The sequence below is a fragment of the Ruditapes philippinarum genome, unplaced genomic scaffold, assembly GCF_026571515.1.
Source record: "Ruditapes philippinarum isolate M1 unplaced genomic scaffold, ASM2657151v2 ctg799_1_1_1_1, whole genome shotgun sequence".
Taxonomy (NCBI): domain Eukaryota; kingdom Metazoa; phylum Mollusca; class Bivalvia; order Venerida; family Veneridae; genus Ruditapes; species Ruditapes philippinarum.
The window spans coordinates 80178-101987 of NW_026863240.1; the positions used below are offsets into that span (position 1 = coordinate 80178).

General features: G+C 36.5%; 1 protein-coding gene across 1 annotated transcript in view; it reads right to left on the reverse strand.

Annotated features, from left to right (window-relative positions):
• The window catches only part of LOC132721565 (nucleosome-remodeling factor subunit BPTF-like), a gene marked incomplete at its 5' end in the record, with an annotated part of 145789 nt that overhangs the window by 61078 nt on the left and 62901 nt on the right, over window positions 1–21810 (reverse strand). The window contains 3 exon segments of the mRNA XM_060705888.1: window positions 3763–3888; window positions 9787–10023; window positions 20112–20261. Of these exon segments, the coding sequence (XP_060561871.1) occupies window positions 3763–3888; window positions 9787–10023; window positions 20112–20261 (513 nt within the window).

Here is a 21810-nt window from a genome sequence, read left to right on the forward strand (position 1 = left end):
TTATGACCGACTTTTGACCTAGTGACCAAAATCAATAAGGTTAATGGTCATGACTAGTCACTAGGTAATTGTGACCGCAAAGGTTATGTGCAGCAATTTTATTACAAAGTTATAAGAAATCTAAAACCCCTGTCACACTAGGACAACGCACGGCGTCCAGAGAAATTTCAGAACGCCGAGGTGGGCGCAGTAAGATCGCAAAAATCGCCATAGCATCGCCACAGCATCGCTGACCGACGGCGCGCATTTTGAGCATGCCGTCAAATGGCGTTCTGATAAGAGCGCAGTGGCATCGCAGTAAGGACGCCGTAGCAACTCGATAGCATCTCCTTCAACGCAACAGGAGCGCCGTGAAAGGGCAGAATGATTGCAGAATGAATGCCTTTGTTAGCCATGGCGGTTGTACTGAGATTGTGCTGCGTCTCTATCGCGCCTATACTGCGTATGTACGGCGCTTGTACGGAGCTTTATTTTTTCTCAAAAGCTCTTACTACAACTTTACGGCACTGTCACAGTGACCACTGTGCTTTCAATGCGATTCTACTGCGTTCATCTGATATTGCAGAATACAGTACAGTAGAATCCCTACTTAAGACCACTCCGGAATAAAGATCACCCCTGTATTAAGACCAATTTTCAAAAGAACGAGATTTTCTGTTATTTATGTTAATGGTAGCATGGTCCACAGTTAAGACCACACCACTTATCCACTTTTAAGACCACCAGTTTCAGTTCCAATTCATTGTTTTATTTATCTAACCCCATTATTGAGACCACTGATATTCCAGTCAATACCTATTCAGATCACAAGTTTATTGTTATTCATCTTCTTGAATTCTCTAAAGCATGACACTTGATGAAACAGGTGTTGCAACTGTAATGATTAGAAAATTGTATAAATGTGAGAAAATAAACTTCAGAGTGGTTTAATGTTATTTTCTGCAAATTTATTTTGTGAAGAATTAATTTCTTAATAAATAGGAATTATGTACATGAAGCAAGACCTATGAAAATCAATCTTTAATTTTAAATATCTTCAGACTTAAGTTCTTTTTAAGGATTTAATATTTTAACATCAGTTTATAGTAATATTTGAAGGTTATAATGTTTAAAAACATGTTTACACATAAAAATTCCAATAGAGTGGTCATGAAATATATATGCCTTGATAATTATAGCCATAATTAAGACCATCCGCAATTAAGATCAATGTGACTTTAGTCTAGTCCTTTTGGTGGTCCTAATAGAGGTTTTCCACTGTATATATATAAAACGTGTTTGCAAGTAAATGTCCTTTTAACAATGGGTGATGTGGCAGCAAGCTGAAATATTGCTTGCTTGCATGCAGTTGCAGCAGGTACACGACTATTCAGAATCAGTGATATCTGGTATATGAAACACGGACAAAACCCCACCAGTCAAAACCCCACATCTCAAAATTTAATAGAGTTGACAAAACCCCACACCTAAATTTTACAGAGTGGACAAAACCCCACACCTTCAATTTTACAGAGTGGACAACAAAATTTTGAGGTATGGGGTTTTGACTGGTGGGGTTTTGTCCTACATTCTGAAGCACAATATATACGCAGTATGAACGCCGCGAGAGCTCCATGAAAGCCCAAAGAACGCAGTCGCCGCGAGAGCTCCATGAAAGCCCAAAGAACGCAGTAGAAGCACAGTCCGAATGAGACAATCGCCAATCAAAACGCCGTTGGAACGCGTTATAACGCCGTGGAAGCTCCGTAGCGACGCCATGAAGTCTCAATGTCATCAAAAATATCAGATTTTTCTTGCGATCTTGCAGCGCTTTGTTCAATTTAACAACGCCATGCAAACGCAGTAAAAGCACAGTCTAGTGTGACAGGGTCTTTACCAAATAATATATGCATGAATTTTATGAATCATGTAGGCCTCATTAATGACAGCCAAGTTGTTATATCACATAAGACCTTGAAAAGACTTTTAGTTTAATAAAAAATATCAACCAAGGCAACTTGAGTTGTTGAGTTATAGGTCAGAAACAGTCTTTACATACAAGGTCAATATGACATTGACCTTTGACCCTTAAATCAAAAGGGGTTATCTACTGGCCAAGACCAATGCACCTGTGAAGTTTGAAGGTAAAGGGCCCATATTGGGATATTGATCAGAAAGCGTTGTTTCCTATCAGGTCATTGTGATCTTAACCTCTGACCCCTTAATGCCAAAAAATCCATTGAGGTCATCTTATGACCAAAAGCAATGCATCTGTAAAGCTTGAAGGTCAAGGGTCCATGGATTGTCCAGTTATTGATAGAAAACCATTTTGAAATACAAGGTCAATGCAACCTTGACCTTTGACCCCCTAACCCCAAAATTAATAGGGGTCATCTACTGGTCAAGACAAATGCACCTACACAATCTGAGGGCCGACAGCCAATAGCTTGTCAAGTTATTGATCGGACACCGTTTTCACCAACAAGGTCAATGCAACCTCTTTGACCCCTTAACCACAAAATCAATAGGGGCCATTTACTGGTCAAGTCCAAAGCGCCTACCAAGTTTGAGGGCTAACAGCCCATGGATTGTCAAGTTATTGATAGGAAACCGTTTTACCTACAAGGTCAATGTGACCTAGACCTTTGACCCCAAAATCAATAGGGGTCATCTGCTAGTCATGAACAAAAAATCATACCAAGTTTGAAATTCCTAGGCCTTATATTCTTTCTTTATTGATCGGAAACTGTTTTTACCTACAAGGTCAATTTGACCTTGACCTTTGACCCCAAAATTGTAAGGGTCACATGCTGGTCATGAACAATAATCAAACCAAGTTTGAAGTTCCTAGGCCTAAGCGTTCTTTAGTTATCACTCGGAAACCATTTTTACCTACAAGGTCAATGTGACCTTGACCTTTTACCCTTCGACCCCAAAATCAATAGGGGTAATCTGCTGGTCATGAACAATCATCATACCAAGTTTGATGTTCCTTGGTCTAAGCATTCTATAGTAATTGATCGGAAAACACTTTCACCTACAAAGGTCAATGTGACCTTGACCTTTGACCCATTGACCCCAAAATCAATAGGGGTCATTAACTGGTCAAGTCCAAAGCACCTACCAAGTTTGAGAGCCAACAGCTCATGAGTTGTCAAGTTATTGATCGGAAACCGTTTTTACCTACAAGGTAAATAAGACCCTGACCTTCGACCCGTTGACCCCAAAATCAATAGGGGTCATCTGCTGGTCATGAACAATCACCATACAAAGTTTGATGTTCTTAGGCTTAAGCATTTTTCAACATGTCTTACTAAAACAATTGATGTTTAATGTTTCTACTTGTTCAGATAATTCCGAACTTCTGAATTCCAGAAACTTCTAAATTCTGAACTTTTTGGCTAGTCCCACAGGTGTTGGGTTTCAGAAGTTACACTGTAAATGCTCCTCAGACATAATGATATTATTCCCCGAACAAAGGCCACTATTAACAAGGGCCACTTTTACACTTTTCCCTCGTCGGCCTTTGTTAACTGCATACTTTTACAGGGACTTTTACAGTTTGCAACACAGGACAGATGACTATAATTCATCATCAAATGCTTATTGATCATCTATGTACAGAGATATAACTTTGTTCAGCTGACTTACCCAGCTTTAAATCTAGGGATTTCCATTAACTGTTACTTTCTGTCAAAACTTTAAAATGGTGCAGCTGCCAATTTGTTTCTAGTATTGATAATATAGGTAGCATTCAAAGAATTAAGATTTATATCTAATTACCTGGCATAAGCCCTCTAACTTGAAGCTGACCATTAGGACCCTGAATAATCTGTACATTCTGAATTCCTCCACTTGTAGCACCTTGTGTGGCTGTAGCAGGTTTCACCTGGGCTGTACTAGTAGCAGCTAATAATATAAAATAACACTTATCATTTTCAAAGTATGACTATGTTTTCTTATTTCAGTACCTTATAAGTGTAGTTATATATAAGGCTTATTAAATGTAAAATAAGTCTACAATGTACAACTCTCACAACATATAAGATTTTTTAGTAATTCAATATGCAAACAAGAAGCGCCGCAATGCAACGAAGACCAAGTTTTCAACCACCAAGTATTGTTGTGACAGGAATTAGGATGAAATATGGCAGTGAAGTAAACAAGAGCTGTCACAGTAGACAGCGAAGCTCGACTAATTAAATACAGGACGCAGTAAGGAAGACAAAACTATGAAAGAACAAGAACTGTCGGAGGACAGTAACGCTCGACTATTCGAAAATTTGTCACAAGGGTGTTTCATTGAGTATAATAATGCTTACCTATATGAATACATAAAATTGTCCGAAAAGGTACAAACTCTTCAAGTTTCAATACATTCCCTTCAGTAGTTATGGAGAGACAAGCTTACATGCAAAAACTTTACCAAGAATTCATGAGTCGAAAAAGGGCATAATTATGTTAAAAAGCAAATCAGAGTTTATGGGACTTGTGCCAATCATCTTAGATAATCACAGAGAACAAGTGTGTGAAGTTTCAATCCATTCCCTTCAGTAGTTATGGAGATACCAGCTTACATGCAAAAACTTAACCAAGAATTTCTAAGTCGAAAAAAGGGGCATAATTATGTAAAAAAGCAAATCAGAGTTATGGGACTTGTGGCAATTATCTTAGATAATCACAGAGAACAAGTGTGTGAAGTTTCAATCCATTCCCTTCAGTAGTTATGGAGATACCAGCTTACACGCAAAAACTTAACCAAGAATTTCTAAGTCGAAAAAGGGCATAATTATGTAAAAAAGCAAATCAGAGTTTATGGACTTGTGCCAATCATCTTAGATAATCACAGAGAACAAGTGTGTGAAGTTTCAATCAATTCCCTTCAGTAGTTATGGAGATAACAGCTTACATACAAAAACTTAACCAAGAATTTCTAAGTCGAAAAAGGGCATAATTATGAAAAAAAGCAAATCAGAGTTATGGGACTTGTGCCAATCATCTTAGATAATCACAGAGAACAAGTGTGTGAAGTTTCAATCCATTCCCTTCAGTAGTTATGGAGATACCAGCTTACATACAAAAACTTAACCAAGAATTTTTAAGTCGAAAAAGGGGCATAATTATAAAAAAAAGCAAATCAGAGTTATGGGACTTGTGCCAATCATCTTAGATAATCACAGAGAACAAGTGTGTGAAGTTTCAATCCATTCCCTTCAGTAGTTATGGAGATACCAGCTTACATACAAAATCTTAACCAAGAAATTCTAAGTCGAAAAAGGGGCATAATTATGAAAAAAAGCAAATCAGAGTTATGGGACTTGTGCCAATCATCTTAGATAATCACAGAGAACAAGTGTGTGAAGTTTCAATCCATTCCCTTCAGTAGTTATGGAGATACCAGCTTACATACAAAAACTTAACCACAGGGACGCCGACGCTGACGCCGACAAATGGGTGACTGCATTAGCTCGATTATTCTGCGAATAGTCGAGCTAAAAATCAATTATGATACAAATATATTTCTTCTTATGATAAGAAGTTATTGTTGTTAACATAAATTCCAAGTTCAAGGAAATTCTGGAAATAGTCACACTAGAGTTATGGACTTTGTCACACAACATGTGTGTAATGATATGAAATAGATACCTTAAAAAGTAAAGAAGTAATAATATTTCTTAAAGAAATTTCTAAGTTCAAAGGGAGAAAATATTGCTTCAAGAGTTATGAGCCTCATCACATCAGATCTGGTTGATGATAAGGAATATGTATTTGAAGTTTGAGGTAGATACCTTTAAAACTAAAGAAGTAAAAAAATCTAAGTTAACAGGGAGATAATTCTTGCAATATTGGTACTAGAGTTATGAACCTTGTCAAATAAGATGTGGTTAATGATAAGGAACATATATTTGTAGTATGAAGTTGATTCCTTAAGAAATAAAGAAGTAACAGTAAACTATAATATTTTTTTAAGGAAAATTCTAAGTTCAAGGGGAGATAAATCTGAAAATATTGGTGCTAGAATTATGACCCTTGTCACATAAGATGTGGTTGATGATAAGGAACATATATTTGAAGTATGACGTTGATCCCTAAAGAAATAAGAAGTTACAGTAAATAATATTTTTTAAGGAAAATTCTAAGTTCAAGGGGAGATAAATCTGAAAATATTGGTGCTAGAGTTATGACCCTTGTCACATAAGATGTGGTTAATGATAAGGAACATATATTTGAAGTATGAAGCTGATCCCTAAAGAAATAAAGAAGTTACAGGAAAAAATAATATTTTTTAAGGAAAATTCTAAGTTCAAGGGAAGATAAATCTAAAAATATTGGTGCTAAAGTTATGAACCTTGTCACATAAGATGTGGTTGATGATGAGGAACATATATTTGAAGTTTGAAGTTGATACCTTAAGAAATGAAAATATTTTACAGCACCAAAACTTTAATCTGAAATCTGGACGCGGACGCCGACTATTCTCCCAAAAAGTGGCTTTAAAAATTAGGTGGTCCTTGCCAAAATCAGGTGGTCTCGGACCAACGGACCACCTCTAATGTCGAGGCCGGGCCCGGCTTTCACTAACGTTCTCAAAGTCAAAATCTCAGCTCAAATCTGAGATTTTTCTCAACTCAGAATTTGTGATTGAGATTTTTCTCAGTTTGGCTTTCACTAAATAAGAGGGCCATGATGGCCCTAAAGTCGCTCACCTGTATATAGGCCCCCGGAGCGGGGCCAGTTTAAACCCCAGGGCTTTTATTTGAACAAACTTGGTAGACACCCATTAGAAGATGTTTCATGCTAAACATCTATGGTCTAGCTTGTTGGGTTTTTTAAAAGAAGATTTTTTCAAGTTTTTTTTCTTTACACATATAGTTAAAAACAATGACACACCTGGGGCAGGGCCAGTTTTGACCCCAGGGCTTTTATTTGAACAAACTTTGTAGACACTCACTAGAAGATGTTTCAGATGTTAAGTGCAAACTACTGTACATGTCCCCTATCATTTTAACAAAGTTGCTAAAGCTAAACCAGTGTGTGATAACTGTAGCTATTGTGGAATTATTCTGTTTTATATTCATTGATACTCAAAATCGATTGAGATAGGCTCTTCAGTATCTACTACGCTTCTATATTTCTGTATAGTATAAAGTATAAAATGTGCCATTTTCAGTAAATTCTTTATCATTGATTGGATGGATAACTTTCAAGTGAAAAATTTAATGTTCTTTTTAATGTTTTTCTAGGTGAAGAATGTTATAGCATTGTATTGCTATGGCAAAATTTAATTAATGCTAAACGCATCACTTGAAAATTTCATGAAAGTAAGTCTTGATCAGCTCGTGCAATTTTGACTATTTATGAATATTAACCGCCAAAATTCCACAATATTGACACTAAATTAATGTTTGTATTGACTTCGTCACATTTGATAAGGCTCTTGCCAATGGCGCCAGCACCTTGTCAATGGTTCAATCACATTTGAATAAATATAAGTATTTTATTTTTTACCAAGCTCTTTGAACTATTTTTTGTGCTGAGCCAAAGGTGAGGTAAGCACAATGTACTTTGCAAAATTATGTGGGTTAACATAAACTTCATGGTAGAGAAATCACTCAACATGTTTCCTTGTGAAGGAAAACACAGATAATGATATTTGGAAGAAGTTGTAGTAACAGCATTTTGGGATATTTTGTATTGAAATTTCATACCAAAAGATAAGAAAATTGTTCTACATGGCATAGTATTCTTTGATTTTAGAAAAACAAGCATGTTCTTTTAAATCAGATATTTTTACAAACAATGTTTACTTTTTTTAGCTTTGTTTTGGTCGATGGCTCTACAACAGAAGTGTCAAGGGCTGTCATTTAAACAGATGGCTCACATTTAAATAGATTGTCAGAAGGTCTGCTACATTACAAATTTGGCTTTCTGTTAAAATTATTAGAACTCTGCTGAGGTTAGCATTATCATAGGGTGGCAGGGTAACAAGTATGACAGTGATAACAAGAGCACCGCTAGGCAGAGCATTATATGCCCGAAAGTGTTTTTTTTTTTTTAGTAAGGATGAAGCATTTGTAAAACATGGGAATTAGCTGTTCATCCTTTAAAATTTTACAGCTGTAGGTTGATTAATACTTAAGTTATTAATAATGACCTTAACCTTTGACCTTGTAACCCCAAAATCAACAGGGGTCTTCTACCTTATATGGACAATTATCCTAAGAAGTTTGAATATTGTGGGCCAAATAGAACTTTAGCTCTGCTCCGGCAACTGTTTTCAATTTTAAGGTAATAGTGACCTTGACCTTTGACCTTGTGACCCAAAATTCAATAGGGGTCTTTTGCCCAATATGGACAATCATCCTAAGAAGTCTGAAAATAGTGGCCAAATGGAACTTACGTTATGCTCTGGATACTGTTTTTGGTTTTAATTGTGACCTTGACCTTTAACCTAGTGACCCCAAAATCAATAGGGGTCTTTTGCCCAATGTGGACAATCATCCTATGAAGTTTGAATATTGAGGGCCAAATGGAACTTAAGTTGTGCTTTGGAAACTGTTTTCAGTATTAAGGTAATAGTGACCTTGACCTTTGACCTTGTGTCCCCAAAATCAATAGGGGTCTCCTACCCAATATGGACAATCATCCTATGAAGTTTGAATATTGTGGGTCAAATGGAACTTAAGTTATGCTCCGGAAACTGTTTTCAATTTCAAGGTAATACTGACCTTGACCTTTGACCTTTTGACCCCAAAATCAATAGGGGTCTTCTACCCAATATGGACAATCATCCTATGAAGTTTGAATATTGTGGGTCAAATGGAACTTAAGTTATGCTCCAGAAACTGTTTTCAATTTCAAGGTAATACTGACCTTCGACCTTTTGACCCCAAAATCAATAGGGGTCTTCTACCCAATATGGACAATCATCCTATGAAGTTTGAATATGTGGGCCAAATGGAACTTAAGTTATGCTCCGGAAACTGTTTTCAGTATCAAGGTAACAGTGACCTTGACCTTTGACCTTGTGACCCCAAAATTAATAGGGGTCTTCTACCCAATATGGACAATCATCCTATGAAGTTTGAACATTGTGGGTCAAATGGAACTTAAGTTACGCTCCGGAAACTGTTTTCAGTTTTAAGGTAATACTGACCTTGACCTCTGACCTTTTGACCCCAAAATCATTAGGGGTCTTCTACCCAATATGGACAATCATCCTATGAAGTTTGAATATTGTGGGTCAAATGGAACTTAAGTTATGCTCCAGAAACTGTTTTCAATTTCAAGGTAATACTGACCTTCGACCTTTTGACCCCAAAATCAATAGGGGTCTTCTACCCAATATGGACAATCATCCTATGAAGTTTGAATATGTGGGCCAAATGGAACTTAAGTTATGCTCCGGAAACTGTTTTCAGTATCAAGGTAACAGTGACCTTGACCTTTGACCTTGTGACCCCAAAATTAATAGGGGTCTTCTACCCAATATGGACAATCATCCTATGAAGTTTGAACATTGTGGGTCAAATGGAACTTAAGTTACGCTCCGGAAACTGTTTTCAGTTTTAAGGTAATAGTGACCTTGACCTTTGACCTTTTGACCCCAAAATCATCAGGGGTCTTCTACTCAATATGGACAATCATCCTATGAAGTTTGAACATTGTGGGCCAAATGGAACTTAAGTTATGCTCCGGAAACCAAATTGCTAACGGACGGACGTACGGACGGACAGACGGACGCCAGGGGGAATAACATAAAATGCCCTTTCGGGCATATAAAAACATAAGGGCATTACAAATTACCTTTCATAATAACTTGCTGAGATGGTGCTGGACTGGCTACACTGCCTACTTTTATAGCTGTCAGGGTCTGAGATGTAGAAGTAGGGTTAGTGCCTGCAGTTGGACTTGGTTTAGGAGCCAAGGCAACAGCTGCTGTTGCTGGGCGTAGTGTAATAGCCCCAGTATTACCAGGAATCTGAACTTTTACCATTGGTCTCACACCAGTAGCTGCATTTGCAGGTATACTTATAACTCCTCCTGAAATATACCAAGGTTTTATTAATATCCTTTCTTAATGTAAAGGTAATCAAAGATTAAAGCAAAATATAGCAAAAAAAATCAAACAATATTGCATTTGTGAAACAAGAGCCACCAAAGGGCAGGGGCAATGCTTTATTTTTTACTTTTTTTAAAAGCAAACAAAGGGTTCTAAAAATATTTGACAAGTCACCTCTGGGAGGGGGACATTGTTCGACTTCTTTACTTTTTCTAAAGGCAAACAAACGTTTTAAACAAATCTTTAAAAAGAAAATTTAAGAAAAACAAGCAATTATCATAGTATTGCAAGCAATCCATAAGTCCCCTACCGGTAAGAGCCCAAGCAACATTCTGAAGGGCCATTGGCCATTCACTTATGTTCCTATTTTAAGTAAATTTGTTAAAAAAGTTATTTAAAAGTAATCACAGGAAACAGTTTTTATGTACAGACAGACAGACTGAAGGACACTCTAAAGTTATTTTTTAAACATCCCTGTTATCAAAATATAACATTTTTAAAATCCTATCATGATTGAAGAAGTTGGAGTAAAAATTACCAATTTCTCAAAAAAAAGTCTAAGTTCAAAAGGGGCATAATTCTGGAAATAGTCTTGCTAGAGTATTGAACACTCACAAATGTTGAGTGATAATAAGAAACATTTATATGAAGTTTGAAGTAGATACATTCAAAAAAAGAAGTTATTAAAAAAAACAATGTTTTTTTCATGAAAATTTTAAGTTCAAGGGAGGTAATTCTGATAAATTTTGTGCTAGAGTTGTAAACCTTGTCACATATGATTTGGTTGATGACAAGCAACTTATATTTAAAGTTTGAAGAAAATACCTTAAGATATAAAGAACTTATAGTGAAAAAACTTAAAAACTGGAATCAGAAATCTTGAAATTCAGTCTATTTGTTGCCATAGCAACCAGAATTTTCAACATAGGAAGATAAGAAAAGGATGTGCATAATTTCCATACTGCCATCTACCCATATGTCAAGTTTATTAAACATATTTTCAGTACTTTTTGTGTTATCACTGGATCCAGGTTATGTGTAAAATTTGCCATATTTTCAGTCTATTTGTTGCCATAGCAACCAGAATTTTCAACATAGGAAGAAAAGAAAAAGATGTGCATAATCTTCATACTGCCATCTATCCATATGTCAAGTTTCATAAAAATATTTTCAGTACTTTTTGCGTTATCGCGGGATCCAGGTTATGTGTAAAATTTGCCATATTTTCAGTCTATTTGTTGCCATAGCAACCAGAATTTTCAACATAGGAAGAAAAGAAAAAGACGTGCATAATCTCCATACTGCCATCTATCCATATACCAAGTTTCATAAAAATATTTTCAGTACTTTTTGCGTTATCGCGGGATCCAGGTTATGTGTAAAATTTGCCATATTTTCAGTCTATTTGTTGCCATAGCAACCAGAATTTTCAACATAGGAAGAAAAGAAAAAGACGTGCATAATCTCCATACTGCCATCTATCCATATATCAAGTTTCATTAAAATATTTTTAGGACTTTTTGCGTTATCGGGGGATCCAGTTTTGTGGACGGACGGACTGACGGACGGACAGACGGACGGACGGACAGACGGTAAGACGGAGGGTAAACCTAAAGTCCCCTCCGGTAAACCGGTAGGGGACTAAAAACAACAAGAATGTGTTTGTTAAATACAAATGCCCCCTGCTCAGATTCTTTTCAGTAACAATCTTTCAAACAAGAGGGCCATGATGGCTCTGAAATCGCTCACCTGTATATAGAAACTCTCCATGACAAGGAACAAGTAATATTGTAAACTATAAACAAGAATTTGTAACAGAGTTACCAACGTCCCGCGCCTCAGGAAGCATAAAATTGTGCTATTTCAATATATTGAGGTATGGATCTCAGGACATTCAGTCCAAAACTAGAACTGCCACTATCATGGCGTGAATACCCCCGCGTAACACTTTGTCAGAATCAACAGTGGCCATTTAGAGCTCAAGGACAACCTCCCTGCCAAATCTGAGGTTACTAAGCCAGTGCATTGCTAAGTTATATATTCTACATGCTTCAAATGTGAAAATGTCAAAATCAATACATTGCGGACAGGACATTCTTTAGCAATTGAGAAGAAAAGCTTTTTTTTGTCAAGGTCCCTGTGACCTTGACCTTTGACGCAGTGACCTAAAAATCAATAGGGGTCACCTTATAGTCATGATCAACATCCATGCCAAATATGAAGACTGTGGGTCAAAGGAATCTTAAGTTAATGGGTGGACAAACTTTTTGAAGTCAGAGTCCCTATGACCTTGACCTTTGATCCAGTGACCTCAAAATCAAAAGGGTCATCTACTAATAATAATCAACATCCATGCCAAATATGAAGACTGTGGGTCAAAGGAATCTTAAGTTATTGGGCAGACAAACTTTTTGAAGTCAAAGTCCCTGTGACCTTGACCTTTGACCTGGTGACCTCAAAATCAATAGGGGTCATCTACTAATCATGACTAACCTCCATGCCAAACATGAAGACTGTGGTCAAAGGAATCTTAAGTTATAGGGCGGACAAGCTTTTTGAAGTCAAGGTCCCTGTGACCTTGACCTTTGACCTGGTGACCTCAAATCAATAGGGTCATCTACTAATCATGACTAACCTCCATGCCAAATATGAAGACTGTAGGTCAAAGGAATCTTAAGTTATTGGGAGGACAAGCTTTTTGAAGTGAAGGCCCCTGTGACCTTGACCTTTGACCTGATGAACTCAAAATCAATAGGGGTCATCTACTAATCATGACTAACCTCCATGCCAAATATGAAGACTGTGGGTCAAAGGAATCTTAAGTTATTGGGCGGATAAGCTTTTTGAAGTCAAGGTCCCTGTGACCTTGACCTTTGACCTGGTGACCTCAAAATCAATAGGGGTCATCTACTAATCATGACTAACCTCCATGCCAAATATGACGACTGTGGGTCAAAGGAATCTTAAGTTATTGGGCGGACAAGCTTTTTGAAGTCAAGGCCCCTGTGACCTTGACCTTTGACCTGGTGACCTCAAAATCAATAGGGGTCATCTACTAATCATGAGTAACCTCCATGCCAAATATGAAGACTAAGGGTCAAAGGAATCTTAAGTTATTGGGCGGAGAAGCTTTTTGAAGTCAAGGCCCCTGTGACCTTGACCTTTGACCTGATGACCTCAAAATCAATAGGGGTCATCTACTAATCATGACTAACCTCCATGCCAAACATGAAGACTATGGGTCAAAGGAATCTTAAGTTATTGGGCTGATAAGCTTTTTGAAGTCAAGGCCCCTGTGACCTTGACCTTTGACCTGGTGACCTCAAAATCAATAGGGGTCATCTACTAATCATGACTAACCTCCATGCCAAATATGACGACTGTAGGTCAAAGGAATCTTAAGTTATTGGGCGGACAAGCTTTTTGAAGTCAAGGCCCCTGTGACCTTGACCTTTGACCTAGTGACCTCAAAATCAATAGGGGTCATCTACTAATCATGACTAACCTCCATGCCAAATATGAAGACTAAGAGTCAAAGGAATCTTAAGTTATTGGGCGGACAAGAAAAAACCAACGGACAACCGGACAATTTCATGTTGGGACAAGTTTTAAGACAGACGGACAGTGCAAAACTAGACTTGGTACTGATCATTCCTGTAAAGTTTGGATAAAATTGCACCAGTAGTTTATGAGGAGTAGTCCAGACAAGCTTTTGTGTATCTGGCAACACACAGAAAAAACACCTTTTTATCAAAGGGCCATAACTCAGCCAAAAATCATTCAACCGGAAAACCCATGCAATATGTGCAAGGACTTGAGCTACAGATCAATCCTGTAAAGTTTCATTGAAATTGCATTAGTGGTATAAGAGAAGCAGTCCGGACAAACTTTAAAAATAAAAATTATTAAAGGGCCATAACTCTGACAAAAATCATTGAACCGGAAAATGCTGACAATATGCACAACTAGACTTGGTACTGATCATTCCTGTAAAGTTTGGATGAAATTGCACCAGTAGTTTATGAGGAGTAGTCCGGACAAGCTTTTGTGTATCTGGCAACACACAGAAAAAAAACACCTTTTTATCAAAGGGCCATAACTCGGCCAAAAATCATTCAACCGGAAAACCCGTGCAATATGCGCAAGGACTTGAGCTACAGATCAATCCTGTAAAGTTTCATTGAAATTGCATTAGTTGTATCAGAGAAGTAGTCCGAACAAACTTTAAAAATAACAAGAACGTGTTTGTTAAACACAAATGCCCCCAGCTCAGATTCTTGTCAGTAGCAATATTTCAAAAAATGTTTACCCATTCACTCAGTAATGGACAGAAAAACTGCCAAAAAATTGTAAACACAAGTTAAATAGCTTGACAAAGTCATGGCATTTTGTAATTGTGAAAAATACAAGTTGCCAAGTCATTGCTCTGACTTGTGAAGTTGAAAAATATTCAACTTCGTGCAAGTTATCTTCCTACCAAATATGAAATACATCTGTCATTAAATAAAGGCTGTACGTGCAAACGTGTAAAAATCTATTTTAAGCACTGGTGACCTTAACCAAACTGACCCCTAACTCTATCCAAAAGAAGAATACCATGTAAGTTATCTTCCTACCAAATATGAAATACATCTGTCAATAAATAAAGGCTGTATTGGCAAAAGTATAAAATTCTATTTTTAGCACTGGTGACCTTGACCCAACTGACCCCTTACTCCATCAAAAGGAAGAATACCATGCAAGTTATCTTCCTACCAAATATGAAATACATCTGTCAATAAATAAAAGCTGTATGGGCAATAGTGTAAAAATCTATTTTTAGCACAAGTGACCTTGACCCACTGATCCCTACCCCAATCAAAAGGATGAATACCATGCAAGTTATCTTCCTACCAAATATTAAATATATCTGTCACTTAATAAAGGCTGTATGAGCAAATGTGTAAAAATCTCTTTTTAGCACTGGTGACCTTGACCCAACGGACCACTAACTCCATCAAAGTTTATGTTTCTATCAATTATAAATAACATCTGTCTATAGAATAAGGTCAATACACCTGTAAAAATCTATTTTTAACATTGGTGACCTTGACATTGTTAACATTGACCTTGACCCAAATGACCCCTTACTACACCCAAAGAAGGAGGATTGTATTAAACTAAGACATCACATAAAATATAAAGGCTGTATGAGCAAAAATGTTTATATTTATTTTTTAAACCAGTGACCTTGACCTTGACCCTAGAGACCGCTTACTCCACAAAAAATTAGAGGACCATCAAAGGTATCCACCTACTAAATATGAAAGATATCATTAAAGAAATTAAGCAATTAGGAGAAATTAAAGATAAATCCAACTTGCCGAAATAGGTTAACCAGACAAGGCCTTATTTTCAAAGTGAAAAAAGGGAAATAACTGGGAAATATGGATGACACAGTTATATAACTTGGCAATATCATGTACTTTGTATTGATAAGTAAGTGTGGAAATTATAAAGCCATTAGTATAGATAGAACTTAAGATATTTCCAACTTGCCGTTTTAGGTTAACCATTATTCATTTTTTAAGTGCTGAAAAGGGCAATAACTTGGTAAATATGAAAGCCAGAGTTATGTAACTTTCCCAGATCATGTACTTTGTATTGATTAGTAAGTGTGTAAACTTAGAAGCCATTGGTACAGGTAGAACTTAAGAAAAATCCAACTTGCCGTTCTAGGTTAACCTCGTACGGACAGACGGACGGATGGTTCAATCACTATATGCCCGGGGGCATAAAAATTAGTAAAGGGCCATAACTCTGTCAAAAATCATTGAACCGGAAAATGCTGACAATATGCACAACTAGACTTGGTACTGATCATTCCTGTAAAGTTTGAATGAAATTGCACCAGTCGTTTATGAGGAGTAGTCCAGACAAGTTTTGTGACGGACGGACGTTCTAACAGGAGAGTAATTATGTGGCTACTCTATTGTTCTCTCTATTGTTCTTTTTAGCCACACAAAAGAAAATAGCCACATAAAAGCATTACGGAATGAATGACATCAAAGAGAAAGAACAGTTACCTATTGTCCCTCTAGCCACATAATTACTCTCCTGTGAGTGCGACAGACGGACGGACGGACAGACGACGGAGAAGTGATACCTATCTGTCGCCACTACTTCGTAGAGGCGACACGAAAATGCTATGCCACCGCATTAATACAACACTAAATAGTAGTGTAGGAACAGATTTTTTTTTTGTTTCTATACAATTGAAGATTGTCATAATGCATAGAACCCTGACCTATCTAATTCTTATTATCAGATTAGTGGTTAAATCTATTGTTTTTTAAATAAAAGATCAGAGTAAAATATATATCAATGCAGTTGACTCTAGTAAATTTGGTGGTGAAGGTCATATTTCACACAGCCTAAATTTCACATAGACTACATCAAAGGACAACACAGTAAGACACTTTGTCAAAATCTAGATCAGCTGATATCAGAGTTCAATTTACATCTGATTTGTGCACATGGTTCAAATTTCATAGCTATACATCAAAGGACAAGAAAGTAGGTCACTGTCCCCTTGGGCAAGGCAAAATTTTGACCCAAGGGTTAAATTCAAAACAATGTTGATACAGATACAACAAACAACATTTCATGTCAAATATCTAAGCCGTAGCTTTCTCCAATTCAGAAAACATTTGTTTTAGTTTCTGTTTCTACTATGTGTACATAATGTTAATCAATGCCCCCAGGCAGGGGCCAATTTTGACACCAGATGAAAAATTTAAACAACTTTGGTAGAGGACCTATAGATGATATTATATAGCAAACATCAAAGCTCTTTGCCTTGTACCTTCAGACAAAAAGATTTTTGATTTTTTACTATATGTACATAATGAAAATCAATGACCCCCGGGGCAGAGCCAATTTTTACCCCAGGACTATAATTTGAACAATCTTGGTAGAGGTTCACTTCACAAAGTCTCATGCCAAATATTTAACCTCTAGCCTTTGTCAATTCAGAGAAGTAGATTTTTCAAGTTTTTACTTTATACATATAAGGAAAACTATAGCCTCTGGGGCAGGGCAATTTTAACAATAGGGCATAATTAAAACAACTTTAGTAGAGGACCCATAGATGATATTATATACCAAATGTCAAAGCTCTAAGCCTTGTACCTTCAGACAAGAAGATTTTTACTATATGATGTGAAAATCAATGACCCCCGGGGTTGGGGCCAATTTTGACCCCAGGACTATAATTTGTACAATCTTGCTGGAGGTTCACTACACAATGTTTTATGCAAAATATCTAACCTCTAGCCTTTGTCAATTTAGAGAAGATGATTTTTTAAGTTTTTACTATATACATATAAGGAAAACCTATGACCTCCGGGGCGGGGCTAATTTTGACGCTAGAGGCAAAATTTGAACAGCTTTGGTAGAGTATCTATAGATGATATCATATAACAAATATTAAAGCTCTAAGCCTTGTACCTTCAGACAATAAGATTTTTTGATTTTTTTACTATATGTACATATTGAAAATCAATGACCCCCTGGGCGGGCAAATTTTGACCCCGGGCTATAATTTGAACAATCTTGGTAGAGGTCTACCAGACAATGCTTTATGCAAAATATCTAAGCTCTAGGCCTTTTGGGTCTTTACAAGATTCTTATCATTCCTTTTGGTTGCCATAGCAACCAGATTTCTGCATGGAATAAAATTCTTTGAACAACTTTGGAAGCCCTTCACCCAAGGATCAATCCTGCCAAGTTTGGTTGAAATTGGACTAGTGGTTTTTCACAAGAAGATTTTTGAACTTCACTTTATAATCTATAGAACACACACACAAACACACACACATGTGAATCGCTATATGCCACCGCATCGCAGATGCTGGGGTGGCATAAAAAATGTCAATTTAGCTCTACCTTTTTCGGCCCTGAAGCAACCATGACCTACGTGTGTATTAATAATCGCTTGCAATTATAAAGAAAATAGAACAATATATTTTATTAAGCGCCTACGCAATAAATATGTAATTAGATTGGTTTACAGGAAGAAAAATAGTTGAAAGTATCTTGACGGGTATTAATTGGAACATAATACCCAGTCAACTGTTAAACAGAAGCAGAAATCAGCTGTTTCGAAAATATAAGTACACACCAAAAACTCTTTGAATTTTCATTCTTTGCGTAATAAATTTACAGCCTGCGTAAATGAACGCAACAAATTGGTAACCTTGTGCGTTTTTAGTTGATTTTTAAGCGTAAAATACGCCGATACGCACATTATCTGGAACTCTGCATATTGGGAAAACAATGACCCCTTGGGCAGGGCCAATTTTGGCCCCATGGCTTTTATTTGATCAAACTTGGTAGACACTCATTAGAAAATGTTTCATGCCAAATATCTAAGCTCTAGCTCTTTGTGTTTCTTAAAAGAAGATATTTTAAGTTTTTTCCTTTCATTGCCATGCCAACTTGAGTTTTGCATAAAATTAAGTTCTTTGAATAATCTTTAAAGGTGACCTACAAAGGAACATTCCTGTGAAGTTTGAATGAAATTGGCTAAGTGTTTATGAGGAGATGTCATTTAAAGTAAAAGTTTACCGAAAGGTAAACGGACACAGGTGAGCTAAAAACTAGCAAAATTTAGACATTTGAGCTTGAAGTTCAAAGTCATTCATGATTGAAGATCAAAGAGTGATAACAAAGTTTTCCCATTTTTGATCTGTAACATGCTAAACTAAATTTTGACCATGGATGACCAAAGTTCAAAGCTGAGTTAGAAATTATTAAAGCAAACTTTCTGACAAATTTTCAGCATACCTTTGTACTTGGGATGAAAATATTTAATACCTCTAGAATGTAAACAATATTTTTCCATAATTTAGGTTGTGTGACCTAGTTTTTGACCCAGATGACCCATATTTAAACAGGACCTAGAAACCATCTTAACAACCTGTCTAATTTCCAGGATATTTGGACCTTAACAGTTTCCTCTACAGGGTTAGCAAGGTTCTACCATATATGGGCTGTGTAACCTAGTTTTTCACCACAGATAAACTACATTTGAACTTGAGCTAGAAATCATACAAACAACCTTTCTAACAAATTCCCAGGATATATGGACCAAAACAGTAGCCACTAAAGTGTGAACAACGTTTGTCAATATTTGGGCTATATCACCTACTTTTTGACCCAAGATGACCCATATCGAACTAGAGCTAGAAATCATCTTAACAACCTTTCTAACAAATATCAAAGATATTTGCACCAAACAGAAATTCCAGATTATTTGCACCAAAACAGTGTCAGCAAGGTTCATATTTGGGTGTGTGACCTAGTTTTCGACCTCAGATAACACATTATTTGCACTGCTCTATATAGCATGCCAAATAGCAAACTTCTAGCCTTGACAAAACAGACAAGATGATTTTTTAAGTTTTTACTATATACATATGAGGAAAATCAATCACTCCCTGGGGCAAGGCCAATTTTGACCCTAGAAACTATAATTTGAACAATCTTGGTAGAGTTTCATTAGATGATGCTACACACAAAATATCTAAGCTCCAGGCCTGCACTTTCTGAGGAGAAAGTTTTTACTTTATGTACATATTGAAAATCAATGACCCATTGGTCAATTTGGACCCCGAGGCTATAATTTTTGGTAGAGGTCCACAACACAATGTTTCATGCCAAATATCTAACCTCTAGTCTTTGTCAATTAAGAGAAGAAGATTTTTTTAGTTTTTACTATATACATATAAGGAAAATCAATAAATCAATGACCCATTAGGGGAAGGCCAATATTTTGACCAATGGGCTATAATTTGAATTATTCTGGTAGAGGTCCAATACCAAATATTTAACCTTTAGCTGGAAACGGATGTACTGATCACGGAAGGACGATGGACACCTAAACAAATTGTTATCATAAAAGCTCAATGAAATTGGGACCAGACACTTTGTTCGGATAAGGAAGGACAAATCAGGGCAAATCCATTACACAAATTTAGCAGGCTAAGGGTCAATGGGTGCTAGAATGGAATACATGTACTACTGATACCTTGTGTGGTTTTGGGTTGAACTTGCTGTATTTTTTTAATGAGGTTACCAGGTGACAGTATAGTTGTCATACCACTGGCAGTCTTCAGTACAGTAGATCCTGCTGTTAGTGAAGATAAACCTTTTAGTACTGTAGCTGTACCCGTTGATGCTGTTATAAAAAATAAAAACAATGAACAGTTATAACAAATGATTATTCTTCAAAGAATCTTTTTCTCCTTTTGTTCAGCAAATTTTAACAAGAAGAGTGCCATCATGGCCTTTATATATCGCTCAAATGATTATTGAGGCTCTGAATTAATATTGTTGAATGAAAGGCAGATATAATGTCATAAACTTAAACCAATATGAGAACATTCATAACTGCACCTGAAAAAGTGCTAATGTTAATAAGTTTTTTTTTGTCATATATGACTTTTTTGACCCAAGGGCTATAATTTGAACAATCTTGATAGAGGTCTACCAGACAATGCCTTATGCAAAATATCATGAGCAAAATTGTAAAAATCTCTTCTTTTTTTTCAGCCTGGTGACCACTTTTCCTCCATCCAAAGTTAAAAGTACTATTTTACAAAGATATTTACATACTGAACAAGAGGGCCATGATGGTCCTGAAGTCGCTCACCTGTATATAGGCCCCCGGAGCAGGGCCAGTTTAAAGCCCGGGGCTTTTATTTGAACAAACTTTGTAGACAACCATTAGAAGATGTTTCATGCTAAACATCTAAGGTCTAGCTCGTTGGGATTTTTAAAAGAAGATTTTTTAATGTTTTTTCTTTACACATATAGTTAAAAACAATGACACACCTGGGGCAGGGTCAGTTTTGACCCCACGGCTTTTATTTGAACAATCTTTGTAGACACTTACTAGAAAATGTTTCATGCTTAATATCTAAACTCTAGGTATTCGGGTTTTTTAAAAGAAGATTTTTAAGTTTTTGCTATACTCGTATAAGGAAAATCAATGTCCCCTGGGGCGGGGCCAATTTTGACTCCAAGGCTTTTATTTGAACAAACTTTGAAGACACTCACTAGAAGATGCTTCGTGCTTAATATTTAAACTCTGGCTATTTGAGTTTTTTCAAAGAAGATTTTTCAATTTTTGCTATAGTTTTACACATATAGGGAAAATGAATGACCTCCGGGGTGGGGCGAATTTTGACCCCAGGGCATTTATTTGAACAAACTTTGTAGACAATCACTAGAAGATTTTTCATGCTTAATATCTAAACTCTAGCTATTTTTTTTTTATCCAAAGAAGATTTTTAAGTTTTTCCTATACACATATAAGGAAATTTGGAAAATCAATGACCCCCAGGGCCGGGCAAATTTTTACCCCAGGGCTTTTATTTGAACAAACTTGGTAGACACCCATTAGAAGATGTTTCATGCTAAATATCTTAGCTCTAGGTCTTTGGGTTCTTTTAAAGAAGATTTTTAAAATTTTTACTATATGTATAAATGGAAAATCAATGACCCCCTGGGGTGGGGCCAACTTTGACCCCAGGGCTTTTATTTGAACAATCTTGGTAGACATCCATTAGAAGATGTTTCATGCTAAATATCTTAGCTCTAGCTCTTTTGGTTCTTTAAAAGAAGATTAAATTTTTACTATATGTATATAGGGAAAATCAATGACCCCCTGGGGCAGGGCCAATTTTGACCCCAGGGCTTTTATTTGAACAATCTTGGTAGACATC